A 27,631-nucleotide genomic window follows, 5' to 3' on the forward strand; every position below is an offset into this window, starting at 1 on the left:
CAGAAATGAATTGTCTGAGGAGACACGTGCTGACAAAGCAAGAGACTTCATTGGGAAGGGACGCCTGGGCAGAGTAGGAGGGTAAGGGAACCCAGGAGGACTGCTCTGCCACAAGTGGCTTTCAGTCTTGGGTTTTATGGTGATGGGATTAGTTTCTGGGTTGGCCAATCATTTTGACTCAGGGTCCTTTCTGGTGGCGCGCAACCGCTCATACAAGATGGATTCCAGCGAGGAGGATTCTAGGAGGTTAGTAGGACATGTGGACTGGCGTCTCCTCTCTCCTTTTGACCTTTCCCATATTATTCCGGTTGGTGGTGGCTTGGTAGTTCCTTACCAAGGATCTCCTGTCGTAAAATAACTCATGCAAATTGTTAACTGCTTTGCTTGGCCAGGGTGGGCGGTTTCAGTCAGTGTTTTACCTAACAGTTGTGCCCTGCCCCCTTCCTGTCTCAGAAGGAGGGTTGAATTTATACTTTGTTGTCGTTAATAAGTCTTCTCAGAAGACTGAGGAATCTTGCTAGCTGTAAACCAGACTCTATTGATTTTTTTTTTAATTTTTTTTTTTTTTTTTTACAATGTGGACCAGTTTTTTTTTTTTAAGTCTATATTGAATTTGTTACAATATTGCTTCTGTTTTATGTTTTGGATTTTTGACAGGGAGGCATGTGGGATCTTAGCTCCCCGACCAGGGATCGAACCCACACCCTCCTCATTGGAAGGCGAAGTCTTAACCACTGGACCGCCAGAGAAGTCCCCAGACTCTTGATTTTTTTATTTATAAATTTCACTGACTTTTGTCACCTTTTTACTAGAAAAAGTTCTGAAGGTAAACTCAAGTTTATTTAAAAATTTATTTTCCTTCTCTGTAGCTTTTTTTTTTTTAAGGACAAAAGGTAAAAGGTGAAAAACTTTAATTAAACCTTACTCCTTATTTCAATTCATGCTATATCTTTCCTTTGATGATGTATGTCCACCTTGGTTTAACCCATTTTATAGGTATTTAGGTATTTACTTTTTGGGCTTGGCACATTTTAAAAGCTGCTTTAACTGATACTGAATATTTTGACTCTCACTTTCCTGTGGTCTCTTGCCAAGACATGTTGCAACATATTGCAGAGGTTTTCCTTGGTGCTCTTGGAGTCTTTAATCTATTACTTAATCTTGGTAATTCCCCCAGCCCTGCATCTGTCTCCTAGGGGGTGCTCTTGAGCACTGTCCAAGAGAGGAGGAGATACCAGAGAACTGGGGAGGTAATGATTGCAAATTTCACTTTCAGCTAAAACAGTTTACTCATTATCATCAGTGTAGAGGTTGGAGCATGCCTGAACCTGTTTCTTTTGCAGGCTTCACTTGAGGGAAGTGTAGATGGTTCTTACTCTTAGAGAAGCTCTTCAGTTTTTTGCAGGATCTGAACTAGAAAGTGATCAGAAGGGTAACAAGAACCTCAGCATGGGTATATTGCACTTGTGTAGGGTGCTGTGATATATGTGTTTCTTTTACTTCTGCTGGTTGATTTTTTTGTAAATCCTAAAGAGAATTTTCTACTTTAGATTTTACAATTTTTTTCCTTTTAGATTTATCAGCAGACTTCACTTCACTGCCAAAATGACAACATTTTCCACCTCTGCCCATTGTTCAACATCTGACAGTGCTTGCAGGATCTCTCCAGAACAAACCAATCAGGTAACTTATTTTTAGGCATTCCTATTTTTCTTTAAGTTTTTAAAAATTAAATTGGGTCATGTAACTGACTTCACTGACTGAAGGATTTTATTCAGAGCAGAAAAGATTCCTTTTTTAAATGTCATATTAGGGAAACTAGTAAACAGTATCAGTGCTCATAAATTTGAATTGATCATTGATTAAATAAATATTTGGAGGTTACAGATTGCTCAAAATGGCACATTTTAAACACCTATCCTGTTTTAGGGTATGGGTGGCTAGTGGAGGATTTGGGGCCAAGTTATATATTTGTCTTCCTTCTCACTTCATTGTATATAGTTTGTTTTCTTTAAAAATCAAGTTTAAATTGTAAATATAGTAACTGTATTTTTATAAAAAATTCAGTCTTTATCATGTATTTATAAAGTATTTATCTGTAGAGACTCCTTTGACCATCTCCTCCCTTCTTCTGCCTAAGTCCCTTCCCCCTGAGATAACACTATTATCAATTTGGTGTGTCTTGTTCCAGATCTTTTCCTCTAACATAAAATACATAATTTTGTGGTTTCATAAACATTGCACCATATATATATTATGTACCTTAATTTATGATAAAGGTGGAATTTGATTTGATGGGGGAAAATGTGGCTTATGTAATAAATGGTTTTGACTTAAATTGGCCATCCCTGAAAGGAAGCAAATGAAGACCTCAAACCTTGTACAAAAAACAAATTCCAGAGAGATAAAGATTTAAATGTAAAAAGTGAAATGATAAAAAATATTAGAAGAAAATTTAGGAAGTATTTTGAAACTTTAGAATAAGAGAGACCTTCAATAAGACAAAACCAAGGAGGGACTTCCCTGCTGGTGCAGTGGCTAAGGCTCTGTGCTCCCAATGCAGGGGGCCCAGGTTTGATCCCTGGTCAGCTAACTAGATCCCACACGCATGCCGCAACTAAGAGTTCGCATGCCACAACTAAGTAGCCCGCCTGCCACAACCAGCGCAACCAAATAAATAAATATTAAAAAAAAAAAGACAAAACCAAGGAGGCTGTAAGAGGATGAGAGAGACAAATTTGATCATATAAAATGAAAAAAATTAAATTCTGTGACTAAAGACAAACTCTATAATCAGAGTCAAGAGATGGCAAACAAAGTCACTATTCCTTGTATGTATATACCACATCTTGTTTATCCATTCATCTGTCAATGGTATTTAGGTTGTTTCCATCTTTTGGCTATTATGAATAATGCTGCTATGAACAGTGGTGTACAAATATTTGTTTGAGTCCCTGCTTTCAGTTCTTTTGGATATATACCTAGGAGTGGAACTGCTGGGTCACATGGTAATTCTATGCTTAACTCTTTGAGTAACTGCCAAACCGTTTTTCACAGTAGCTGCACCATTTTACATTCCCCCTAGCAGTGCACAAGGGTTCCAGTTTCTTTACATCCTCGCCAACACTGGTTATTTTTTTTCTTTTCTTTTTTCCTGTTATTATAGCCGTCCTAGTGGGTGTGAATGTGCTGTCTTTTGAAAATGTGATTTTTCAGGAAGTTAACAAGTAATAGACTGATCTTCTGTAGTTATTAGATGCTAAGTATGAACCAGGGTTTGTTAAAAAAAAAAAAGTTTAAGGAGATTTAGTTTTCCCTTGGGGTTCAGAAACCAGTCTAATTGAAATGTAAATAGCAAATATATTTTATGTTTATATCAGGTACGACCAAAACTGCCACTTCTGAAGATTTTGCAGGCAGCAGGTGCACAAGGTGAAATGTTCACTGTTAAGGAGGTAAGCCATCAAAGAAAATTCTCAGCTTAAAGAAAAGCTGAAAAGTATAATAGAATCCTATGAATGTATAGTTCTGAAATCAGGCCTAAGAAAGAAGTTCTATTCCTGTGGTACTGGAGAGGCAACTTTTGTTCTATTTTAAAGACCATCGAGGGACTTCCCTGGCTGTCCAGTAGTTAGGACTCCTTGCTTCCACTGCAGGGGGCACGGGTTCCATTCCTGGTTGGGGAACTAAGATCCAGCAAGCCGCATGGTGTGGCCAAAAAAAATTAAAAAAAAAAGACACTGTCTATGATTTACAAGATACGCTGTGAGGCAGGAATTAAATGCAGTAGTTTTTCATTATAAATCTGTCAGATACTCTTTTGAGCACTGTGAGTTATTTTAAACATGCATTTAAATAACTTACTTAGTTTCTAAAGTTTTTTTTTTAAACACAGAAACAAATTGAATTCTTTAAGTGGAAAAGACTCAGTATTAAAATGTTAATCTCTTTGAACTGCTTGGATTTAGTAGGGCGAAGATCGAACCCTTCTTAAACAGAGGAAACAAAATTGTCAAGCTTTTTTTTGACTTTTCATAAAAGCTGTTAGCAATGCTATGCTCCTGAGTCATTCTACCTCTCAAGGAAACAAATCTGGAGGCATTTCAGATTTTCTAGAATACTCATATTTCTTTTATCATTTTAAATTAAGTTTGTCATTTTGGACTTTGTATCTAAAATTCTGGTAAGACTTTTTTCTAAACTGTTATTAAAGTGTGGATTTTTATATCAATAAAGTTGTTATAATGCATTATACTATCTCCTTCAGTAACATGGCAGAGTTTGCCTGAGTTAAGACAGTTAATTACATATGTTTTATGGGGGAAATGTTGGACGGAGTCAGTTTACACAGTAAGCTCTTTATTATGAATCTTGACACTACTTGGTGCATAAAGAGGAATTCCCTAGTTTTTTATTTTTAAATATTGGTTATCAGAATGTGCATTGAGGCAGTATGGTATAATGAGAATAGTAGTATATACAAATTCAGAGTAGTGTTTTTGAAGATCTTATTTTGTATACTTGTAGTGGATTTATTTTTTTCTGGAAGTTGGACAGACATAAATATAAAAACTTCCAGGACATCCCCGGTGGTCCAGTGGTTAAGACTCCACGCTTTCAATGCAGGGGGCACAGGTTCGATCCCAGTTGAGGAACTAAGATCCCTCATGCCGCATGGCATGGCCAAAAACAAACAAACAAACCTTCCTCCTTTTTCTTATAGTAGATGTTCTTTCTCATCTTATTTTTCTCTAGATATTTGATTAGATATGAGAGCGCCGTTAATATTGGGACATGTTGCCTGGGATGGGTGGGAGCCTAAGAGCATCATTGCTTCAATATAATGGAAACAGTATTGGGAAAATTTTTGTGCAAATATCTAATAATTCTTGGGAAGCAGGGCCTAAAGATAAAGATAGCTGCTTTGGTCCGTTTGTGATCTGTGATAAAATTACTACTATCATTAAGTGAACTTAACTATTAAGCAATTAAAAAAAAAAATCTATCACCTGGAGGAAAATCTATCACATTAGGAAAATTGGATAACTTAAAAATTTTGAATCAAGAACTTGTGTGTGTTCCCTTCCATTTTGTGAACTCTGTGAAAAAGGTCAGGTAGACTAAATTTTTATTTGATAAACACTTAAATTCTGTTTTATGCACTTATAGTGCTCATGGCTTATTACCATTGTACTTCATTTGCCAAAAAGACTTAAGTGAACATACATCAAAGCCTATAGTAGTTATGTGCCCCTGGACTTGGAAAATATTTTTATAATCCAGGCAAATTTAAAGTTTATTACTTCTAGTAATAGAACAGACCCCTTTACTTGGACTGGTGAGAACATTAAGGGGATACTAAGTAAATTCACCACTGTTTCTCATTATCAGACTGGTACATTTTTATTCTAAAAAGTAAGGGTCTGATAGTGTCCAAAATGATAATAAGCAGATTAACCGAGTAATTGGGGGCAACTGTCCTTTTGTAGGACCCCTTACACAAGCACTGACAGTCATGTTCATTATATGTTACCTCTTTCTCTAGCAAACTAACTTACCTTATCTCCTCATTTAATTTGTGTTTTGGGCAGCAGCTGGACAGATCTCTTCATAGTATGTTATTCCCATGTAGGTCATGCACTATCTAGGCCAGTATATAATGGTGAAGCAGCTTTATGATCAGCAGGAGCAGCATATGGTATATTGTGGTGGAGATCTTTTGGGAGAGCTGCTAGGTCGTCAGAGCTTCTCTGTGAAAGACCCAAGGTAAAAAGAGTGAGGGTTTGTTTATCTTTTCGGGGTGCTTATACCTAACCACTTAATCTCCATAGGTTATTAATGGTTATTTAATCTTTTAGTCCACAAAATATTTGTTGGGCCTACATATATCAGGTGATTGTGCGGCACTGAGAACATAGTAGTGAGCAGCACAGTATCTAATTTTATGGAGCTTAAAGAGTAGAGTGAGACAGTAGACACTCTTCCCCATCTTAATCGAATTATCACATCAATACAGGGTAAAATTATATTATGATAAGTGTTACATAAAAGAGGTACATGAGGCTGTGTTGGAGGATGGGATTTTGGGTCTTAGGGGTGGAAGAAAGGTTCCTTGAGGAAGTGATATTTGAGTTGAGAGCTGAAGGATAATTAATCAGTTAGAGGGAGCTGGTTGAAGGAGAGCTGGCAGATTGAACATCATGTGTAAAGGCCTAGGTAGGAGGGAGATTGATGTGGCGAGATTAGAATTTTGTGAAACTGTTGTTATAGAGAGAGGAAGAGTGAGCTGATGAGAGAAATGTAGAATTGCTGGGCAGTTTGAGGTTAACGATGGGCTTCATAAGAATCATATTAGAGCTATTTTGACCTGTTGCATGGCATTCTCCAGCTGCACAGGATGTATGGTTATTAACTTACACAGTCAAAAGCTAATTAGTAGTTAAGAAGTCATTGTTCTCTTTCTCTCTATAGTTTTGTGATGACTGTTTCATCTAAGACTCCCACCTCCATTCCCCAATAAAATGTAAAACTTAATTCTTAGAAGGAAGTAGTCTTGAAGGAAATCTCCCCACTTGGGTTACTGTTAGCTTATGAAATAAAACGTAAATTAGTTTTTTTAAATGGGGGCAGAGTAACACAAGGGCTTGGGTATTAACATGTTGATACTTAAATAATTTAATAAAATCTATTCTGGGGAAAAAATTCTGCCTCTTCATATGTTACAGAGAATGTTGGGAGATGCCATGTTAATGGAAAACCATGGGATTAATTTTTAATTTTATCTCTTTGACAGCCCTCTCTATGATATGCTAAGAAAGAATCTTGTCACTTTAGCTACTGCTACTACAGGTATGTCTCATTATATTTCTTCAGTCTTTATCACAATTTTGAGTTCAAGGGGGTAAATCATGGGAAAACAAGGAGGATCAAGATGGAAATTGAATGCTGTCTTGGCATGATTGGGAGGGATACCTGTCACACACAATGTTACTACTGTGTTATTTGACTTTTCATTGTGAAAATTTTCAAATATAGTGAAAATAGAGATTAGTATAATTAATGCCCGCCTCTTAGATGTAGTAATTGTTGATGTTTTGCCATATTTGCTTCATCTACACAGACTTTTAAAAAATCTCTAACAGATAAGGACTTTTTTCCTTCAAACATAACTACAATGCCATTATTACACCCCCCCAAAATTAATAATAATAAACAAAATAAACAGTAACTCCATAATACTATCCAATAGCCAGTTCATGCATGGTTAACCCATTATTTCAGAAATGTCTTTTTACATTTGGCTTATTCAAATCAGAATCCAAACAAAGTCCACACTTTGCATTTGGCTGATATGTCTGTTAAGTATTTTTAATCTATAAAACTTAACCCTCCTTTTGTTATGTCATTTATTTGTTGAAGAAATAGATCATTTGTCTTGTAGAATTGCCCACATTCTAGTTTGCAGATTGTATCCTTGTGATGTTGTTTAACATGTTTCTCTATCTCTTCTATTTTTGGTAAACAAATAGTGCTTGGATAGATTCAAGGTTAAATGTTTTGTTGAGAAAGTTTCATAGGTGGTGCTTTATACATGGGTTGCATCACATCAGAGCCCTGTAAGGTCTACCTGTCCCTCTTTCAGTGATGTTAAGATTTTGTGGGCTTATGTGGTGTCACCCTGATCCATCTTATAAAGATCCCCCCAAGAACTTTTCACCTAAATGTTTTAGCTTTCTGTTATTTGAATGCCAATTTGTCTAACCTTTTGCTTGATTTTATATCTTTTAAATACTGCCCTTTGAGTTTAGTTTATTAGTTATGTGCAGGAAACTGGCTGCTTTGGGGTCTGAAGTATGGTATGTTAGAGATAAGTGAATAAACTGGATACAACTAAAATGTAACCCTCTCACTCATTTCCAAATAGTGAAACTTTCTTCTTTCTCTATTCCTACATGAAGCCATTTTGTGAGTTTCAAATTAGATTTTAGGTAACGTTGTCCTTTGAAGAAAGCCCAAGTTTGTAATCCCTTTAGATAGGCTATTTTTCAATAGTTTACTGAAACAAATAGTTTGAAAAAAATCCATTCCTAATAAAGATTTACTCTTTAAAGTGAGAGCAAAGAGATTTTGCTCTCATATTGAAATGTGAGTTTGAACTTACAGTGAATTTTGAAGCCTCTTGGTTTCACTGAACCATTTGCCCACTTCACCCAGCTGTAAATTTCTGTTTGACAGAGAAGGCCTTGCAAATGATACAGCTTTTTTTTTGAAATTCAGTCACTTGTGAAATAGTATGGTTTTCCTGGGAGAGTCACTACAGACTTGAAATACACAGATAATTTTATATTTGCTTATCTATTCTTTCACTAAAATTTGCTTTCTGATTGATATGTTCTCTGAATATCTAGAGTGGGTATAATTTTCACTTTTTCTCTCTCTCATTTTCTTTCTGGCACTTCCTCAGCAGAATTTAACATGCCATATATTAAAGTGAACATTTCTGTAGCAAACATTTCAATTTATCCTCATAACAACCCTGTGAGGAAGGTCTGGAGATGAAGAAACTGAGGTCTTTTTTTCTTTTTTTTTTTAACAGAATGAGTAACTTGTCCAAGATGAGATGCCACTGATAAGGGATAGAGCAGATATTTGTGACTGTCCAGTCCTTGCTCTTTCCTTTGTGCCACACTCTGATGTCTCTTTAACCCTTGCTTGTAACAGAATTTGCCCCAATTAATTTTAACACATTTAAAAAATCTGAACATTAAATCTTTGAAACATTTTCTTTGTTCTTTAATTTATCACTTTGAAATAATTTCACTTACAAAAAATGTTATGAAGGTATTAAAAAGAGTTGCATATACTCTTTACCCAGATTGCCCAAATGGTAACATCTTACATAACCGTAGTGTAGTGATCAAAACCGGGAAATTGTCCCAAAGTAAGTTTGATTGGTTGTCTGTTCTGGACCTGAACTTGCATTAGTGCTTATGGTTGGCCGTCTCTGCTGATCTTCATAAATTGGGTTGCATGTGTTTTATTTGAAAGGACAGATGAGAAAAGCACCTTCCATATCAACTATCTTATACCTTTGCAAATGAGATAAACCTTTTATTTTGACGATTGAAGAAATGAAGGTGGTTCTTTATAAATCATTTCTCCAAATTTCCACATGTATTTTAATAAAATGAAATATATATGACAAATTTTGTATCTATTTTAAAATTTCCTTGTACGTTATAGTTTTCTCCGATAATTTCTTTTTGCTTCAAATAGTTTTAACCTAAGGTAGTATATAGAGCTAGAAATGACAGTAATCAAATTACTTTATTAAAGAAATGCTTCACTGCATTGTATATTAATTGATCTTGAAAGATTGCTGTGGTCAGAAAATGCTGGCTCTTGAAAGAAACTCTCAGTATCTCCATTTTATCTATAAAAATGCTTCTAGAAATAATGCTTTTTATAATTACAGTTTTGAAAGTGTTTGCTTTGTGCCAAACAGCTCAATTGTCAGACCAGTTGTAGGATCTGTATTCTTTCTCTGGCAGTCTTTATTGGATGAGGATGGCATTTTCCATAAGTGTCTTATTTCTGGACCTGATAGTAGCTGATGAACCCAATCCATGATAGACTTACTTGGGTGCATATAGCTACAAATAGCCTCATATAATGAGTGATCCAGGTTATTAAATTTTCTGCATCTTTTTTTTCCTGTAGCTAAGTTTTCATCTTCTTTTTGCTTGAAAAATTTTCAAGGCCTTGAAATACACTTTTCTCTATCTAAGAAATTCTCTCAGGTTATTCTTTCCTTTGCTTCTTTTTATTGGTCTTGAGAAAAACTTTATCTACTTCTTCTTCCTTCCTAGGAAATGTTTATAGAAACTGGGAAAAATAAGACTGGTTGATTAAAAAAACTAATCTATATTCAGGTGATGGGAATTTAAACTGTGAAATCATCATTGACACTTAGAATGCATGAGGATGCTATTGTGTCATAAAGCAAGTGGGAAAGATCCCAGATTTTTAGATTTCATAATACTGTATAGCTTTAACACTTGAAAATAAAAATTAAATTAAAAAGCCAAATTTTTTTTCTTATTGTTAACTAGTTAGGCAAATTTGGAAATACACCTATAGGAATAGATGATAAAATACTCTCCATTATTCTGTGCTTGGAATCACTTTCTGTATTGAATTTGAAAGCGTGCTATGGAACAACATTTTTTAGTCATTTTTGATTTTTCTTCAGATTGTATTTTGGTAACATATTTTGAATATAGCCTCTCTTGATCTATGTCATTTTTATTAGTTTTCATTTTTCCTTTCCTTTTGGATGAAAGACTTGGCCAGTCAGAATCATCTTTAGAGACCAAACCTGGCTCCAGGGTTGTTTGCTGAGGTCCTTTTGGTGTGGAAAGAATGGTTATTACCAGGGAAGGTTTTCCTTTTGTTTTACTTGCTATCCAGATGCTGCTCAGACTCTCGCTCTCGCACAGGATCACAGTATGGATATTCCAAGTCAAGACCAACTGAAGGTAAAATCACCACATGGTGACTTCTTTTGTTGTACAGAGTGGCCCCTTCTCTGTACCTATGATCTTGGACTCCCAAGACCTTTCCCTGAATGCGGTAAGAATTTAACAAGAAAGGTTCTTGGGAGTTCACAGACTAGGGACAGAGTGAACCTTCTCTGTTCTGCCCATAACAGAGTTCCAGTCTCTGAATCTTTCCTTGGGATGTAGCACTTCTGATCTTCAGTTCTTCCAGTTGCATTTTCTTAGGGTTTGTGTGTGCCTGTGTGTGTGATGGTGTAGGTATGTAGGTGTCTGAGGAAATTGCTTTATTAAATTTTAACAGGCTTGTTGCAATTAAGTTCAGGTCAGGCCATCTCTTAAAGCTTCCCCAAACCTGGGAAAACGTTATGTATACGTTTTTTTTTTTCTGAATTATGCCTAATTTTGTGTAGGCTAGAGGCTTTATATTGATGCCTGTTTTTAACAGTAGATTTTGGCCTTTTGTGCAGATTTTTTTCCCCACAGTGGGTTGAGGAGAGGTTGCCTTTATTTGATGACTGTTGTGAACTCCAGAGTTTTCCTTTCTTGTGCGTAACCCATTGTGTCGCACACTAACTGGTGAGCCAGAATGGAACTGCTACATCCCCTGGTCACAGTCATTTCTACTGCACTGAGAGACACCTTTCCCTTCTTTTCAGCAAAGTGTAGAGGAAAGTTCCAATTCCAGGAAAAGAACTGAAGAAGGCAATATTCCCACACTGCCTACCTCACAGCATAAATGCAGAAATTCTAGAGAAGGTAAGTTTTGGATTAAGGCTATGTAGACCTTTCTTTTTTTCTCTCTGTTTCTCTCTCTCTTTCTTTTTTTGGTGGTGACTTTTATTTTTTATTAATGTTTATTTATTTATTTATTGGCTGCATTGGGTCTTAGTTGCAGCACACGGGATCTTTCATTGCGGCGTGTGGGCTCTTTGTTGCGGTGCGCAGGCTTCTCTCTAGTTGTGGTGCACAGGCTTATTAGTTGCGGCACGCGAGCTCTCTAGTTGTGGTGCACGAGCTCCAGAGTGCGCAGGTTCAGTAGTTGTGGCGCGCAGGCTCCAGAGCGCGTGGGCTTTGTAGTTGTGGCACGTGGGCTTAGTAGTTGCGGCGCACAGGCTTAGTTGCCCCTTGGCATTTGGGATCTTAGTTCCCCCACCAGGGGTCGAACTGGCATCCCCTGCGTTGCAAGGCAGATTCTTAACCACTGGACCACCGGGGAAGTCCCAGTGTTGACTTTTAGAAATGACATCTATCCGTATTAAGCACTAGCAGTAATTAAGACGGTTACAGAGAACTCAAAAAATAATAATGCTGTCTCTTTGTATGTGAAGTAGTGGGGGCATATGTCATACTTATTTTTCATTCTTTTCCGAAAACCTTTTTTTTTTTTTTACCCTAGTCACCACTGTTAACTTTGAAGAAGGTGGTAGTTCTTTTTTAGCAACATGTGTTGACTGGATGGAGCAAGACCCTTCCTTTAGCTAGCATGCTAACAGAAGATAGCCACACATTTATCAGTTTGCTACCTGGTAACTCAGCTGCCTTGGCCTTTTAAATCTTGGCATCCCTATTATACATTTGATCTGGTTAGAATTTTTATTTTTATTTGTCTGCTTGAGGCAAAGGCTAATTTTCATAGATTTTTTGAAGTTTGCAAAGATGGTAAAATATACTTAATATCTCACAGCCAAGAATGAGACATAAGAAGCCTAGTACCTCCTTTGCCCTTGGATGGTAGTCATTAGATCTTTGCCATTCATATTAGATATAGTATGGTCAGGTTAAGTGAGTTGATCAACATTTTGGAAGTTTTCCCCAAACCCTACTTTATAAAGCATTTCCTAAAAATTTTCCTGCAAAGATAATGTAAAATCATAAATTCCTCAAAGATATTTTATGGCATGATGGTTTTAGTATAGGTATCTGACTCACACTTGCAAAATTGGCAGGTTAGACCTCTAGTAACATCCCAGAAAATTATGCTGCTGAAATTATTTTAAATGATTAAATTAAAATTTAATCTGTTTATCATGCTCGATTGTCTTCTTCAATTTGCATTTGAATATAAACTGAATTTTGGGCTATCTAGTTATGTTGGAGCTTATTCCAGTCTGTATGGTATTAAATGTGTAATTTTGTTTCTTTAAATACAGGTCCTGGCTTATTTTCTACTCAAAAGGCTGTTTAGAATATAAGAACAGCCAATTCAAGAGACTCTATGAAGTTTGTGATGTAAATTTTGAGAAGAAATAGCTTAGTATTTTCAGGGAGGTGTACATGTAGAAAGGACAGAATTTTATATGTGGAAAGAATGGCCTCTTTTCATTCCCTTCCTGAGAAGTTATAGAGCTTGAATAGTTGAAGATAACTTTAATGTGGCACCCTCTCAGGAATTAGGTTTCTCATAATTTCAGCAATGAGTAAGTAAAAGATAGTTGAAGTTTCCCCTGAGCACAGGTATGCCTTTTAATAGGCAAGAACAACATAATTTGTAAGTAGAGAGGGTAACCTTTCGTTTTGGCAGGGATCCATTTATTGCAGACATTTTTTCAACCGTATGTGTCTTAGCACATTTAAACACCTTTGGTTGCCTTTGGCATGCCTAGGGCATTGGGAAGAGGTAGAGGAGAGTAAGAAAGTAGGAAAAGAGTAAAGCACGACGAAAAAGATTGGACATGGGAAAGAAGGAAAAGAATTTCACGTGGTAGCAACAAACTTATGTTTGTAACTCCCTTGAATTTCATCTAGATGTATAACACGAGATCTTTTATTGAGAACATGTGGGCCCTTAATATGTTTTGGATTTGCAATATTTCTAGATTTTAGATATCTTAACTCTAAAAGAGCCTATTGATCCAGAAAGGACATATGTATATATTTATTTGGACAGCCTAGAGTTCAATGTTTCATAGTGGTTGTTACCTATTAAAACATATGAATTTTTGAGAAATGTCCAAAAATATGTGGTACCAATGAGACTCCCTTGGCAACCTTGTGATTGCCCATTATGGTCTGTACCACCTTGTTTCTATCTCAAGGGTTGGGCCACTATGCCATCATCATTTGCAGTCCACTGAATCAAGCCATTGTCAGGTATCATGTACTGGAGCAAGTCATTCTTTAGTTATTACAGTGGTAGGGATGTTTAAAATGCCAATAAATGACCATTTAGAAATCCTTTTATTGATAGAACAATGTCATTGTTTGAATGCTTTCAGAGTTTATATTCCTTGATGAATGATCTCTAGTGTCATTACTTGCTAATGAAGCCTAAAAGGGGAGGAAGGAGATTTGGGCTCTGCAACTGAGACAGGTATTTGATTTCTGATTCTTTCTTACTGGGAAGAGGAATTTCTTTTTACCTGTCTTACACAAGAGATTGTAAGTATTATAAAGAGAGTCTTGATTCTTAAGTGTTGTGTACATAGTTACCATCCTTTTCATTTGACTTTTGTAGATGAAGACTTGGTAGCAAATTTAACCCAAGATGAGACGTCAAGACTGGACCTCGGGTTTGAGGAGTGGGATGTAGCTGGCTTGCCTTGGTGGTTTTTAGGAAACTTGAGAAATAACTATACACCTAGAAGTAATGGCTCAACTGATTTACAGACAAATCAGGTGAATTTCACATCTGAAGAGGAACCTTTTTTTTTCTTTTGGAAGAGTAACATTCTTGGTTACTCTTGAACCATACATTACATCCTCTAAGAATTCCCATTCAGTGCTATGACTTTTAAGTACCATCTCTATGCACGTGTTGCCCAAATCTGTATCTTCAGTACTGACCTCTCTTCTCCGTGCCCAGCTTCCATATCCAGCTGCCTACTCAACACTTAGATGATCTGATGTTTAACATGTTCAAAACAGAACTCTTGATTTTTTTTTTTTAAACCAACACTCCTATTCAGCGTTTCCTTTTTCATAAGTCTGCCTTCCACCCAGTTATTCCAGCCAAGTATCAAGGGATATCATTGGTTTCTTTCTCTCTCATATACCACATTCAGGTTATCAACTCTTTTTCTAAAACATACCTGAAATCTAACTATCCACTTTTTATTACTTCCACTGTCACAGCCTAATTCAAGCTATCACCATTCTGCTCTTTTATATTCTCCATTGCACTTCTCACTTTGTAAAACTATTATTTTATTTCATGTGTCTGTTGTCTGTTTGACCCCGTTGAAATACAGGTCCAGAGCTTTTGTACTATTGACCACTCTATTCTGTTGCCTAGATAGAAGCAATAGGCAGTATCTGACACATAATAGGCAATTAGTGAGTATTTGTTCAGTAAATGAATGGACGTATAATAATGGAAAAATAATAAGTTGTCTCTTATGAATATTGTAGAAAAAACACGTCATAAAATGTCCGTTGATGAATGTAGAAAGAAAATTATATTTAAAGTTGTTTAAGAATTAAGAAAGAAGTGTTATATACCAACTTCACCTCAAAATAAAAAAAAAAAGAGTTCAGAAAGAGGACAGAAGGTTTGAGTTACCATCAGTATTTCTCATATTTCTTTGATAAACATCATTGACTATTACAGGAAAGAATATGTCACAATTAATAAAAGTTTTCTAGGTCCTCAGAACAGAGTGTAGGGGATAGATTCTATTTAATTGAGCAGCTACCAGTTTTTAGCTTTTAAGCACTTTAGTGCTATTTCTCTGGTGTTAATGCCTGATTTACTGTTAAAATAGAAAATTCCTTGCTAGGTGCTCTTATATCCACCCATTAGTTTATACATAGTAGGTGTCAAGTAGATATTTGTTGAATGAATACATATCTGTAGAAGAAAGGCTAGGCGTTCTTTGGAGATGTGTGAGGACATTGAGTTTTGGCTTCACTTACTTGGGTTCAACATCTCTAATAAACCTCTGACTACAAAAACTCATGTTTGTTTTCTTTATATTAGGATATAGGTACTGCCATTGTTTCAGACACCACAGATGACCTGTGGTTTTTGAATGAGTCAGTATCAGAGCAGTTTGGTGTTGGAATAAAAGTTGAAGCTACTGATCCTGAACAAACAAGTGAAGAAGTAGGGAAGGTGAGAGACAAAAAGGTATGTTGTGGAAAAATTTCACATTGATTGGATTTACATGCATATAGTATAATCTTTTCAGATCTGGTGACCTGACCCTATGCTGCTTTGTAGAACAAATGACTCATATAATCCCCCTTTTAATACTTTTCCTATATCCAGTTTCAAGATTTACATTAAGTTAACCAAGCCTGTCTTAAAAATAGGATAGGACTTCATGGGTAAAGCTCCTAGTTTGTTAGAAGCAATAAGCTACCCTTTTCCTGCTTGTCTAATCTCTCATTGTAGAGTTTTTTCTTCTGGAGACCTTGCTTTGCTAACAAGGCAAAGTTCTAAATGGCCACAACATCCTGTAGGGCAAAAAAAATCTTTATTTCTTAGACTTCTCAATAGTTTCCATACCTGTTTTATACCTAAATGGAACTAGACAGATGAGCTCTTCCTACATATTTTAGAGTTTAAATAGGAGGAAGGAAGGGAGTTTGAATTCATAATACACATGGTGTAAGCACACCAAGATGAAGAGTCATACAGGCACATGCTTAAGTCTCAAAAAATATTGGGCAGCAGATCCAGTGCTGACTCAGATGAGATTCACAGTAAATATCCATTGAATAAATACTGCAAAAACCAGAACTAAATTGGGTCATTCTTTTAATTTAAAGGCTTTTCATAGTAATTTGGGTCCCTGAAGGATATCCTGGTATGTTTGTGGGAGGCAGGTAGATGCTTGGTCTTTGTTGAGCTAGTTATTTTTTGGTAGCATTAGGAGGGAGTACAAGTGATTAGAATGAAGACAGAGGTGACATTGGAAACTTCTGTAGAGAGAGATGGGACTTAAAATACTTGAACTTTTGTGAGAAAGTTGCTATACAGTGGTTCATAATTCTGTCATAATTGGTTTTATTCCATTCATTGGATCACAAAACTGGGATTTTAATTTTTAGAATTTTAAATTTTAAAATTTAAAAAGACACTTCCCACATTTCTTGACTTTTTTTCCTGGTCCATGGGCATGTTTTTATAGGACAGTCAAGAGTATCACATAACTAGTTTTACTTTTGAATATGAAAAGTAAAATGTACTTTGTTTTCATTCTTCACATGTAATTTTCTCATTTTATATGGTGCTTTTTACTTCCATTTTCTCATGTAATCCTGTTTTATTCTTGTGAATGCCTACGTAGATTCTCAAGATAAAAAATTTCCCCATTTAGTAATTCATACTCTGATATTGTTTATTTAAATGCATAAATTTGGGAACCCTCTCTCTTCTGAATGCCAAAGATATTTGGTAACCCCTCTGGGTGCTTTATTCTACTGAAATGTCAACTAGGTATGTACAGAATCATGTCTCATATATAAGCTGTCTCCTTTTTTAAGTGCTAGTGTTGGGAGAAGAATGTGAGTTTTAAACTGAAGCTCTTCTTTTTTGCTCTCAGGTAATGACCTCATCTAAAATAGGTAAACCTTGCTAATGAGATGTCTTTGCTTTCTCAGGTGACTGAAGTGGGAAAAAATGATGACCTTGAGGACTCTAAGTCCATAAGTGATGATACTGATATAGAAGTTACCTCTGAGGTATGAGTTTCTAGTAAAAGAGCTGTTTTACACCACCCACGTCTTCAGATGTTAATGTTCCAGCAGTTCACTTGTGTTGAAGAATGCCATATCCCCCATTTCTATCTACCTTTCCTAGGTGTTAAGAGGTATTGGTTTCTTTACATCTTATTAGATTTTTATTGGAATTTGAGAAGAGAAGGGGATGAGTTGATCTAATCCTCTCCCTGCCTTGAAAAGGGATGACTTAAATGCCTCTCTGTGTGCCTTTCTCCCTGCTTTCAAAACTCTTTGGACATTATGCAGTGGATACACAGTTATTCAAAATAGTCCTGTACTGCTTTTCCCACTAAACACCTCTCTGTAATCCCAAAGATAGGCCTATAAGCTATCTAAAATTCTTGGTCAAGTATAATACTTTCAGTGCTTTCTTAAATAGAAACAAATGGAAAATGGCTTAATTTCCACACAGGTTTCTATTAATGGAGGGCTGATAAATGAATATTGAGTATTAAGCTGTTAGATAACAGGTGTGGATTTGTCACCAATTGGCAACTCAGGTTTAGACTCAAATGTATACCTTGCTTTTTTCTCTTTTCATGCTAGTTCCCCATTTCCCTTTTAGTACTTCCCTCAGCTAACTCACTTTGGGAAGAAGGGTGGTGGGGGAAGGATAAGGAGGGGATTTTACATTTTGCTGTTTAAGGATATAAAAATTTTAGGTTGTCTCTAGTGTTGATCCTTCCCCCTAGCTCACACCCCACCACTGCTAACCATTATGGTAATTCATTGCAAATTATTTGTGCATAGCTAAGTAATAAGGTGGGATATATTGGTCCATTAAGTGTTCTTGACCATAATAAAAGTAGCAGAGATAAGTGTTTCCATCTTAATCGGACTTTTGAGGCTACTTGGGCCCAGAAAACCTATTAAGCAAATAGACTATATTTCATCAATTCAGAGATGCCATGGAATTTAATAAGCCCTATTATTTTATGTACTACTAAAAAAGAAAAGTGATGCCAATTAGACTGTGACACACCATCAAATATGAATTCCAAGTCTTTGAAGTTCCTTTGGGTATTTGTATAGCATTTCAGATGAGATCTGAGGATCTTAAACTGGCAAGAATGTTCTGAGGCTCTCTGGAGAACATCCCAGTTTAACAAATGGTTGTGTCCCTGCCTCTCAGTATAGGCAGTTGAGTTATGACTTCTAAACTTGAAGTGCTTGGCCTTCGTTCTGAAAGTAATCAAGTCAGCATGTGTCAAGTCATTGATCCTGTCAAAGCCAGGCAATTATCCACATTAAATACTCTTGACTAGTTCCAGGTAGCTACCTTTGAATTAAGAAAGGCATTTGAAATTCATTGAGCTCTGGTATCTCCTAATTTGAACATGGAGAAGTAGGAAAAAAATTACTTGGCATTCAAGGACAAGAACATTCATTTTTCAGAGAATGTGATTTAGGCATACAATTAGCTACCTGTGATCCTGAGAGCAGTGAGAGAGCATGAGTAAATGTAGTAGTTTTCAAATTTCATTTTAATTTTAGCTTCCTTGTTGACAAATTTTATAACATTTCTTAATTAGTAGGAAAGAATGACAGAATTATCTTTTCTTCATTCTTTAGCCTCTTGCTCAATAAAAGAGTAAGTTATACAAAGAAAAATGACCTAAAAAGAAGGCAGTGGGGAAAAGCAAACAATGTAAATTCTACCCAGACTAAATAGAAAGCTAAAATGATTTAACTTTTTTTAAAAGATTAGCTACATCAAATTTTGGTTTGAAATGGCAATTATGTCACTATCGTTTTAAAACTTCTCAAGACTTATTTACACGTAGCCACAGACTTTGTTCAAGTTCTAAGCTAGACCACTGGTGTGGAATGTCTGGATTCTTACTAGCTTAGTGTGAGATGATGAGAATTTGGCCTACTTTCCCTTTTTCTCAGCATCATGTTCTCCACTGAGTGAGTATTAATTGACTGCACTTGTCTTTGTAGGATGAGTGGCAGTGTACTGAGTGCAAGAAATTTAACTCTCCAAGCAAGAGGTACTGTTTTCGTTGCTGGGCCTTGAGGAAGGATTGGTATTCAGATTGTTCTAAGTTAACCCATTCTCTCTCCACGTCTGATATCACTGCCATACCTGAAAAGCAAGAAAATGAAGGAATTGATGTTCCTGACTGCAGAAGAACCATATCAGCTCCAGTTGTTAGACCTAAAGATATATATGTAAAGGAAGAAAACTCCAAACTTTTTGGTCCCTGCAACTCAGTGGAATTCTTGGATTTGGCTCATAGTTCTGAAAGCCAAGAGACCATATCAAGCATGGGAGAACAATCAGATAACCTTTTTGAACAGAGAACAGATACAGAAAACATGGAGGATTGCCAGAATCTCTTGAAGCCATGTAGTCTATGTGAGAAAAGACCACGAGATGGGAACATAATTCATGGGAGGACAGGCCATCTTGTCACTTGTTTTCATTGTGCTAGAAGATTAAAGAAGGCTGGGGCTTCATGTCCTATTTGCAAGAAGGAGATTCAGTTGGTTATTAAGGTTTTTATAGCATAGCTGAATCAATAATTGCAGACAAATATTAACAGGGCCTGGTCATATATCAAAATGTCAGTATTGAGCATCTCTACTCAGTGTGACCCATTTCATACTTTCATTTATTCATGGAAACATTTATGCTCTAGGACATATTTTTGCTTCTAAACTTACATGGAATTTGATAATAAGTTCTTTCGAGCTAGATTATCAATTTGGAGACTCCATTAACATTAAAAGAGAAGTTAATCACTTCATTCTGTCTTCAAAGATGAGGATCTGGCACTTCCCTGGTGGTCCAGTGGTTAAGACTCCACGCTCCCAATGCAGGGGGCCTGGTTTGATCCCTGGTGGGAGAACTAGATCCTGCATGCCACAGCGAAGATTCCCACCTGGTGCAGCCAAATAAAGAAGTAAATATTAAAAAAAAAAAAAAAAAAATGATATCAAAAAAAGAAAGTAATTTAAAAAAAAAAAGAAGATGAGGATCTGGGAGGGAGCAACTACCAGTACAAATAGAAATACATTCATTCTTTGATTTATCAAATTACTTGAAGATTTATCATTTCTTTAGTTAATTTTATTCCTTACTCTTCTTTTCTGTTAGGGAATGTTCTTAGGCCTCAAAATCCAAGATGGCTATTAGAAAAACATTAAAGCTAACAACGAAAAAACATAAGTAATTTATGTATAAAGTAGATCACTTTATGTTGCATTGTTCAGAGGAACCAATATTTTTGTAAAGTGCCTAGAACAGTGGTAGCAAACATTTTTGCTAATGTACCTCAAAAAGAATTTTGAAAAAGTATTTATGACTTTTTGCATACTTTAAAAATTGAGGTATAATTAGCAAACAAAGTGTTCCCTTCTAATAGAACATTTCTGTCACCTCAGAATGTTCTCTTGTGCCGCTTTCCAGGCAGTTCCTCCACCATTTCATGGCTTTCACATTCTATTAGTTTTCCTTTTGCACATGTTTAATTTGACTTCTAAATTTTTAAAATAAATTTAAGTACTTACAGAGGATGTATCATCCAGTATATTGTAGATGTCCTTTAAAGATATTTTTGCCCAAACCTTGGAGCTGTAGATTTAGCTGATTGAATTTATAGAAAAAGTTGGGTCATATAAACTGGCAAAGCTTATTCTCATTATAAAACTAATCAGCCAAATCAGATTTCATTTTCAGTCAAAGTGTTTGACTTTATTTTTAATTCAGTTAAATGTATTATATACATCTATGGCACAACCTCTTCTCAATGACAGTTCTAAAAAAGATAAGGCACACAGTTTTTAACCAAAGCTCTCTTTGCTTTACTCTTTCCTCCTGTCTCTTGGGAGTCTGCTAGGGGTTTTTTGTCTTTTTGTTTGATGCCTCTGAGGTTTTCTACATCCTGAGGCAATGCCCCATAGTAAGATTTTAGGTGGGTGAGAGGCAGCCTTTCTTCTGAAAACAGTATAGCAGTTGTGAAAAGGAAAGTAATTAAAGAGAAATGATAGCTCTGAAGAGGCCTTGTCTGATCACGTAAATCTTAGGATAATACATATGGAAATTGAAGATCTTTAAGTTGTTTTCTTTACAGATATTCTTGTCTGCTTTCCTTGTGGAAAAAATCTTGGTGTATGCCTGGGTACCGGTATGAATGTAGCCATTTTGAAAACCAAGGCCCTAGAATTATCAATTTTAAGGATCATAAGAATCACCTGTGTTGCTTGTTACACGCCCATCTCAACTCCCGGCCCCAAACACACACACGTGCATACACTCACAGGAGTGCGCGCACACACAGACTCTTTGATCCCTGAGGTCTGGGCCAGGGATTTCTATTTGAACAAGTGTTTCTGGAAGCTGACGCAAGTTGTTCACAAACCACACTTTTGTGGAAGCCCTGCCATGCCCTAGACGGAAGGGTGTTTTCAGGTACAAGAAGTAGAACAAGATCCCTTTGTTTAGCATTGTATTTAATTTCTAGAGAAGTTTTGTTAAACTCATAGAACTTTAAAATTAGAATGCACTCATTTACTCAACCCCCTTTTATTTTGCACATGAGGCTGAAAGGATAAATGACTGCTGAAAGTCACAGCTAGTGATAGAGCTATTACTAGAATCTAAGTCTCTTGCAGTAAACCTTTAAACCATACTTGCTTGCTTCTCATTATTTGTTAAATGATGGTGCTTATTGAATTTGGAACAACTAATAACCTTAAAATATTATTGGAGAATATGAGTTGCAGCCAAAATAGGACCTCAGAGAGAACAGAGACTTGTAACCCTTTCTCCCCCAAAGAGAAAAGGCACAGTAAATGTCAAGCTCTCTTATATAATCAGATAAGTTACTCCTCCCATTGGGAAGACAAGTAAAGATGGCAGAGGAACCTGAACTCTTTTCTCCAGTATTTTTTCTTCTCGGGGAATGAAACTCAGGTCTCTGGCTCTCTCCGGGCATTAGAGACAAGGGTTTTTTCCCCCAATAAGTAGAACCTGTTCTTCAAGTTCAGTGTTTTGTTAGACTGTTCAGTGTGTTGTTAGACTATGGTAAATGCTCTAAATATTTAGAAAGTTAAATAATTTTCTACCCTAATTCCCCCCCCCCCACCATTACTCTCTTCATAATAGTTTGATAGCCCTCGATTTTGTTTTATTTTTGCCAGTTAATTGCTTTTGCAAGTGATAACTCAAAGAAGGAGCAGGGAGCGCTGGGATCTGCACTTGTACCCTCTGATTCCTTATAAAGTTGCAGTTTTTTAGAAAACTTAAATAAGAAAAAATTTTAAATTTTTATTTGTGTGTAGATGTTTGATGCTAATTTGGTGCATCCTTGCCTAGCACAGAATCCTCTTATGCTACTCTACTTACTTTCTTTTCCCCTTGGGTCACCTTAGTTTTTTCTGTCCCCATTAGCAGTAAGTACTTTACTTAGAAGATCTTAAGCTGCGCATTTGAGCTGAAAGTATTACAATAAATGTACACTTGGGTTTACTCTACTTCTATCAAGAGCCTTTTGAATGACTGAAATATTAAGGAGAAAGAAGTGTATCTGTAGAAAGAGGTAGGTAGTGTTTCTTGGTAGCTTATCTGAAATCTAAGATGCTGCATCCGCAGATTGTTTTCCGTCATCCAGGATCTTTATTAAATGTCATCTGGGAGCATAGCACAGCGAGTAGAACTCCTTGTTTCTTGGGGTAGGATGGGTCAGGGATCCTAAAAAGGGCCAAATAGAACTATCAGAGCAATTCTTCACCCACAAGAATCTTTAAGCCATCTTCTTGATCTGTTTTTGATTTTGTTCTTTTTTTCAATGTCACTGCGGTACAGATAAGCAAGACATGGTTTGTATTTGAAGACTTCATAGTTTACTGCTATGTGATGATGAAACTCTTGACTTCCAAACACTGTCATTTATTTTGTAGTTAGGGTGACTATGTACTCTGGTTTTCTGGAGACAGTGCCAGTTTACCCCTATTTTTCAGCATCCTATCCAGTTCATCTTTGTTGCTCCCCTTTCACTCTCAAATGTCTTCTTTTGGACATTAAATTATTATGGTCTTCCTAGTTATAGGTAAGCCATGCTTGGCTTGAAATCTTAATTGTGAGGAAAGGATCTGTTAAAGTAGGTGTCAGTGGAGTTTATTGTTTCCGCTGCATCATGCCATAGACTTGTGATTAATGAAATCATCCCACATTAGCATTAAATTTCTTATTTTAGTTATGTAAATTAATATTTATGACCATGTTATCCCAGACAAAATGTTCAGAGCAGAAATGACAAATCCTTAGAAAAGCAGTGAATTTCTAGATTATAGCTAAAAATGTCTTCCGTCTCTTACTGTTAGCTCATTTTACTTGCACCGTAATTATAATGTTTGGTATGCTTTTGTATTTAATACTTAAATCAGACTTTATAAAAATCGTAGATCCAGGCTTTAAACTGATAAGCATTTCTTCACAGTCCATCTATGGAATATCATAGGTTCCCAGTCCTAGGCTTGAACGGTGGTCAGTGTCCAGCCAGGCCAGCTTCCAAACTGCCATGAAGTTGTATAATATAAGATTGAATCACTGCCAAGCATTTGAAATACTCAGTTGTGTTTTAATAATAATTTATGTATATTTAGATGTATGTAATGCTTTGTGGGACATTATTTTCTTTGTAAGAATTTATTGTTAAAGGTCAGGATCATTTGTGAACTTTTTTAATGTCAGTTCGATGCAATGTTGGCTCCTTTGACAGTCACTGAGAAATTAGTAAATGTTAAGATCTCGCGTTCTACAAAGCTATTGTAGTGTTACCTCTTGGTTTTCTTTAGAAAGGAGGAAACCTGTTAACCAGCTATTTGATTTTTTTCCTACAGAGAGTTATATGAACTTCTGAAAGTATATGATTTTAGATACTGTGAATCTGTTGTTTTCCATTTAGCCAGATACCTGCTTAAATTATTCAGGCCCATGTCCTAAAGAATTCATTTTGACAGATCTCCCATTCATGGGTTTACATGTGTGCACACACACTATCAAGACTGTTAAAGCTTTTGCTAAAAATGTCTGTGGACTGGCTGTGTTTACAATCTGTACTTCAAAGATAAAGGAACCTGCAAGCTCTCCCCTGTGCCAAAAGTAACATGTACAGTGTTTACAAATGTCTGAAATTTTGCACTGCCATACGCTATGCCGAGATTACTTCGCTGGAATTTCCCAGTTCTGTGGTTAGCTGAGGAGGAATATAGAGGACCCTGAAGCTAAACTGGAAATGAGGATTATCTGAGGTAGTGGTTCAAGTAGCTCCCCAGACCTAATCTGAAGACAGTTTTCCAGATGGCCTTGAGATATCCTTTTTGTTGACAGAGCTTTCCTTGTTTGCCATCGCTATATTCTTTCTTTAAGAGCCACAGACCTCTTCTCTCCTATGGGAGAATGTCCTATTAGCATTTTGAGATCTTTTAATGCAATGAACGTGCAATCCCAAATAATTCTACTATTGGTGAATGTGGCATTGTTAAAGAACATATAATAAACCTACACTTGGGTTTACTGTACTTCTTTCAAGAGCCTTTTGAATGACTGAAATGTTACAGAGAAAGAAGTGTATCTGCAGAAAGAGGTAGTTAGTATATCTTGGTAGCTTATCTGAAATCCAAGATGCTGCTGCTTCAGATTGTTTTCCTTCTTTCAGGATCTTTATTAAATGTCTTCTGGGAACGTGGCACAGCAAGTAGAACTCCTCATTTCTTGGGGCAGGATGGGTCAAGGATCCTAAAAAGGGCCAAATAGTGCTGTCAGAGCAACTCCTTTCTCGAATAGTTGCTGTAATTTGGCAAATTGACATTATTTATAACAGTTTATTAGAGCATCTAATTTCTTATCCTAAGGCATTTTTGTTTTTTTTTAAACAGTAAGTACTTTGATGTCAGACATTTTCCCCTTCCTTCCTTCCATCCTGTTGCTCTTTTTTCTTGGAGTTCAAAGTTATTATCTACTTCTGGATATTGCTTTTATACCAAAGGCCTTCTGTGTTGCCCCTTGGGTGGTTGTAACTACAGTATCTTTAGATAAGGTTCCTCTTTTCCAGCCAGTCCTGGGGATTGTTTCTTTTGCAGAGTTAGGTGGTAGATTCTAGCAATAAGAAGGAAAGATGTGACATCAGAACTACCATCTAGTATAAAACAACGGTAGTTGAGGATTTGTGTGTATGATGGGGCAACAGGGGATTTAGTTCCCCTATTGTCTCAGCATTTAGAAATTGAGGTCAGCCTGTCCTCTTCCTACAGGAAGATTATTATTAATTTTTAACTGTATTTTATTTTGGAGTATAGGTGATTAACAGTGTGTTTCAGGTGTACAGCAAAGTGATTCAGTTATACATGTATCTGTTCTTTTTCAAAGTCTTTTCCCATTTAGGTTGTTAAATAATATTGAGCAGAGTTCCCTGTGCTATACAATAGGTCTCTGTTGGTTATCCATTTTATTTATTTATTTTTAAACTTTTTATTTTATATTGGAGTATATAGCCAGTTAATAAAGTTGTGATAGTTTCAGGTGCACAACAAAGTGACTCAGTCATACATATACATGTACCCATTCTCCCTCAAAGTCCCCTCCCATCCAGGCTGCCACATAACATTGAGCAGAGTTCCCTGTGCTATACAGTAGGTCCTTGTTGGTTGTCCATTTTAAATATAGCAATGTGTACATTTTGTTCCCTACAGTTTGCCTCATTTTTTCCACTTCCTTTTTCATAAAGAATCAAAATGTCTCCTTTGGTTTTTTCTTTCCCCCTTTAGAAAGTTACAGAACATGTTTTAAAGGAGGAATGAAATGTTTCTGGCTTCCTCAGCACTTGGCAAGGCAGCCTCTTGAATAGAACTCTCTCCTAGTCTATAGCTAGGCGCTGTTAAGTGCCTCTTGGATAGAGATAAGGAGTAAGATTATTCCACCATGGTGAGTCCCAGTCTTGACCTTCTTAAGCCTCAATTTTTCTCATCTGTATAATGAGTCCACATACTGCTCTTTCTACCTCATAGTTTGTTGTGGGGATTAAGTGTGGGAGCGCAATAGAACCTCTAATTGCCTTGAATAAGATACTAGAAGTTGTCACGCTTTTGGTAGACCAAGCTCTGGGGTATATATTCAGAATACCTCATGTCCTGGAAGCTGAGCACGAACTCCCCTTTGTGCCTGCCTAGCAGAGCCTATATTGCTTCCTTTTACCCATGCCTCTAGCTCAGATATCCTTTGCTTGACATGAGCTCTTGTCTAGAAGAGTTCTGCCTCTAGGTTCTGAGAGAAGTGTGTGTGTAGATTTGGCTAGTAGCTACAACTGCCTTGCTGTGGTCTTGGTATAAAAAATTCTGTCTTACATGCACTTGAGTAGATGGCATAAAATGCAGTCGGTATACAGAAAGCATGCAATTTTCCAAATAACGTATCTGATTAGGTAGTCATAATTAATAGGAGTAGGAAATGTGGTTTCATAAAATGGGAAGAAAAAGGCAATTTAAAATAACTGAATAGTGACCAGCCCACCAAATGAGAAAAGGAGATATTTTCATGAGTTCTTGCCTAATCTTTATAAGCACCACTAAGTTAATAGCTCTGTATCTTTTTGGTGTTTGCACTATGTAATGCTTTTAATATCTGTTGATTCTGTTGTGCTTTTTTTGTGTATTAAATATTTTTCATTTTGCCATTTAATGGTGTCATTATTGGGGAAATATGTAATTGTTTTTGTATGTAGCAAAATCTTGTCTTCTGTCTTTATATAGTCTTTGGTCTGACAGGAATGAAGAGAATAAATAGAAGTTATTGTACTCAAAAACAACAATTTTTAATCACCCCCCACCTCCAATCAACATACACACAGTTAACTATTAGAGTAATTGCTGTATTTCGTTTTTAGGCTCCCAATCTTGAAGGAAACCTCAAAATTTTGCAGAGTACTTTTAGCATTGAGCTAAGGCAGTGAGTTGTGGAGTTTCCCCCACTAGAGCCCTTGACAATTAGAGCAGATACAGTAGCACCTGCATGTCTAGAATGATTTAAGGCAAGCCCTCTTCTTGGCCCAAGACTGCCAAACTCTTCTGAACCCATGAATATATCAACCTGTCCACCACCCTCTTTGCTACTGAAGAGATTTCAAACGGTGACAGTGGATTTGCCTCTATTGAGTTTATGAAGAGGTGCCAAGTGCAGAGTTCTATTTTGTTGTGTTTTTGAATTGGGGCTAGTGTGAAAGGTACTGAGGGCTTGTCACAAAGTACGCAATGATTACTTGTATGCCTAGCATGTGCTAGGGTCTCTAGCAGTGGATCCTAAACTTTGGGAATATAGCCCTCCTTGAAAAGCTAATGAAACTTATGAAATCTCATTAAAAAAGTACAACATTTTATATTCATTTTCAGGAGCTTCATTGAAACTG

The 27,631-nt window shown here is 36.4% G+C and overlaps 1 protein-coding gene across 9 annotated transcripts in view; it reads left to right on the forward strand.

Annotated features, from left to right (window-relative positions):
• MDM4 (MDM4 regulator of p53) overlaps positions 1-26,907 on the forward strand; it is a 41,618-nt gene extending 14,711 nt beyond the window's left edge. For 3 of the 9 annotated variants that reach the window (XM_068541555.1, XM_068541556.1, XM_068541557.1), the window contains exons 2-11: positions 1,575-1,683; positions 3,381-3,455; positions 5,633-5,766; positions 6,794-6,849; positions 10,471-10,538; positions 11,216-11,315; positions 14,014-14,174; positions 15,475-15,624; positions 17,103-17,183; positions 19,167-26,907. In XM_068541555.1, the coding sequence (XP_068397656.1) occupies positions 1,606-1,683; positions 3,381-3,455; positions 5,633-5,766; positions 6,794-6,849; positions 10,471-10,538; positions 11,216-11,315; positions 14,014-14,174; positions 15,475-15,624; positions 17,103-17,183; positions 19,167-19,739 (1,476 nt within the window). In that variant the 5' untranslated portion in view covers positions 1,575-1,605 and the 3' untranslated portion in view covers positions 19,740-26,907. Of the gene's footprint in view, positions 1-1,574; positions 1,684-3,380; positions 3,456-5,632; positions 5,767-6,793; positions 6,850-8,596; positions 9,768-10,343; positions 11,316-14,013; positions 14,175-15,474; positions 15,625-17,102; positions 17,184-19,166 lie in introns of those variants that run through there. The other 6 variants (XM_068541561.1, XM_068541559.1, XM_068541562.1 and 3 more) reach the window with 6 other exon arrangements.
• Positions 26,908-27,631: the final 724 nt, after the last annotated feature.

The sequence above is a fragment of the Eschrichtius robustus genome, chromosome 3, assembly GCF_028021215.1.
Source record: "Eschrichtius robustus isolate mEscRob2 chromosome 3, mEscRob2.pri, whole genome shotgun sequence".
NCBI lineage: Eukaryota > Metazoa > Chordata > Mammalia > Artiodactyla > Eschrichtiidae > Eschrichtius > Eschrichtius robustus.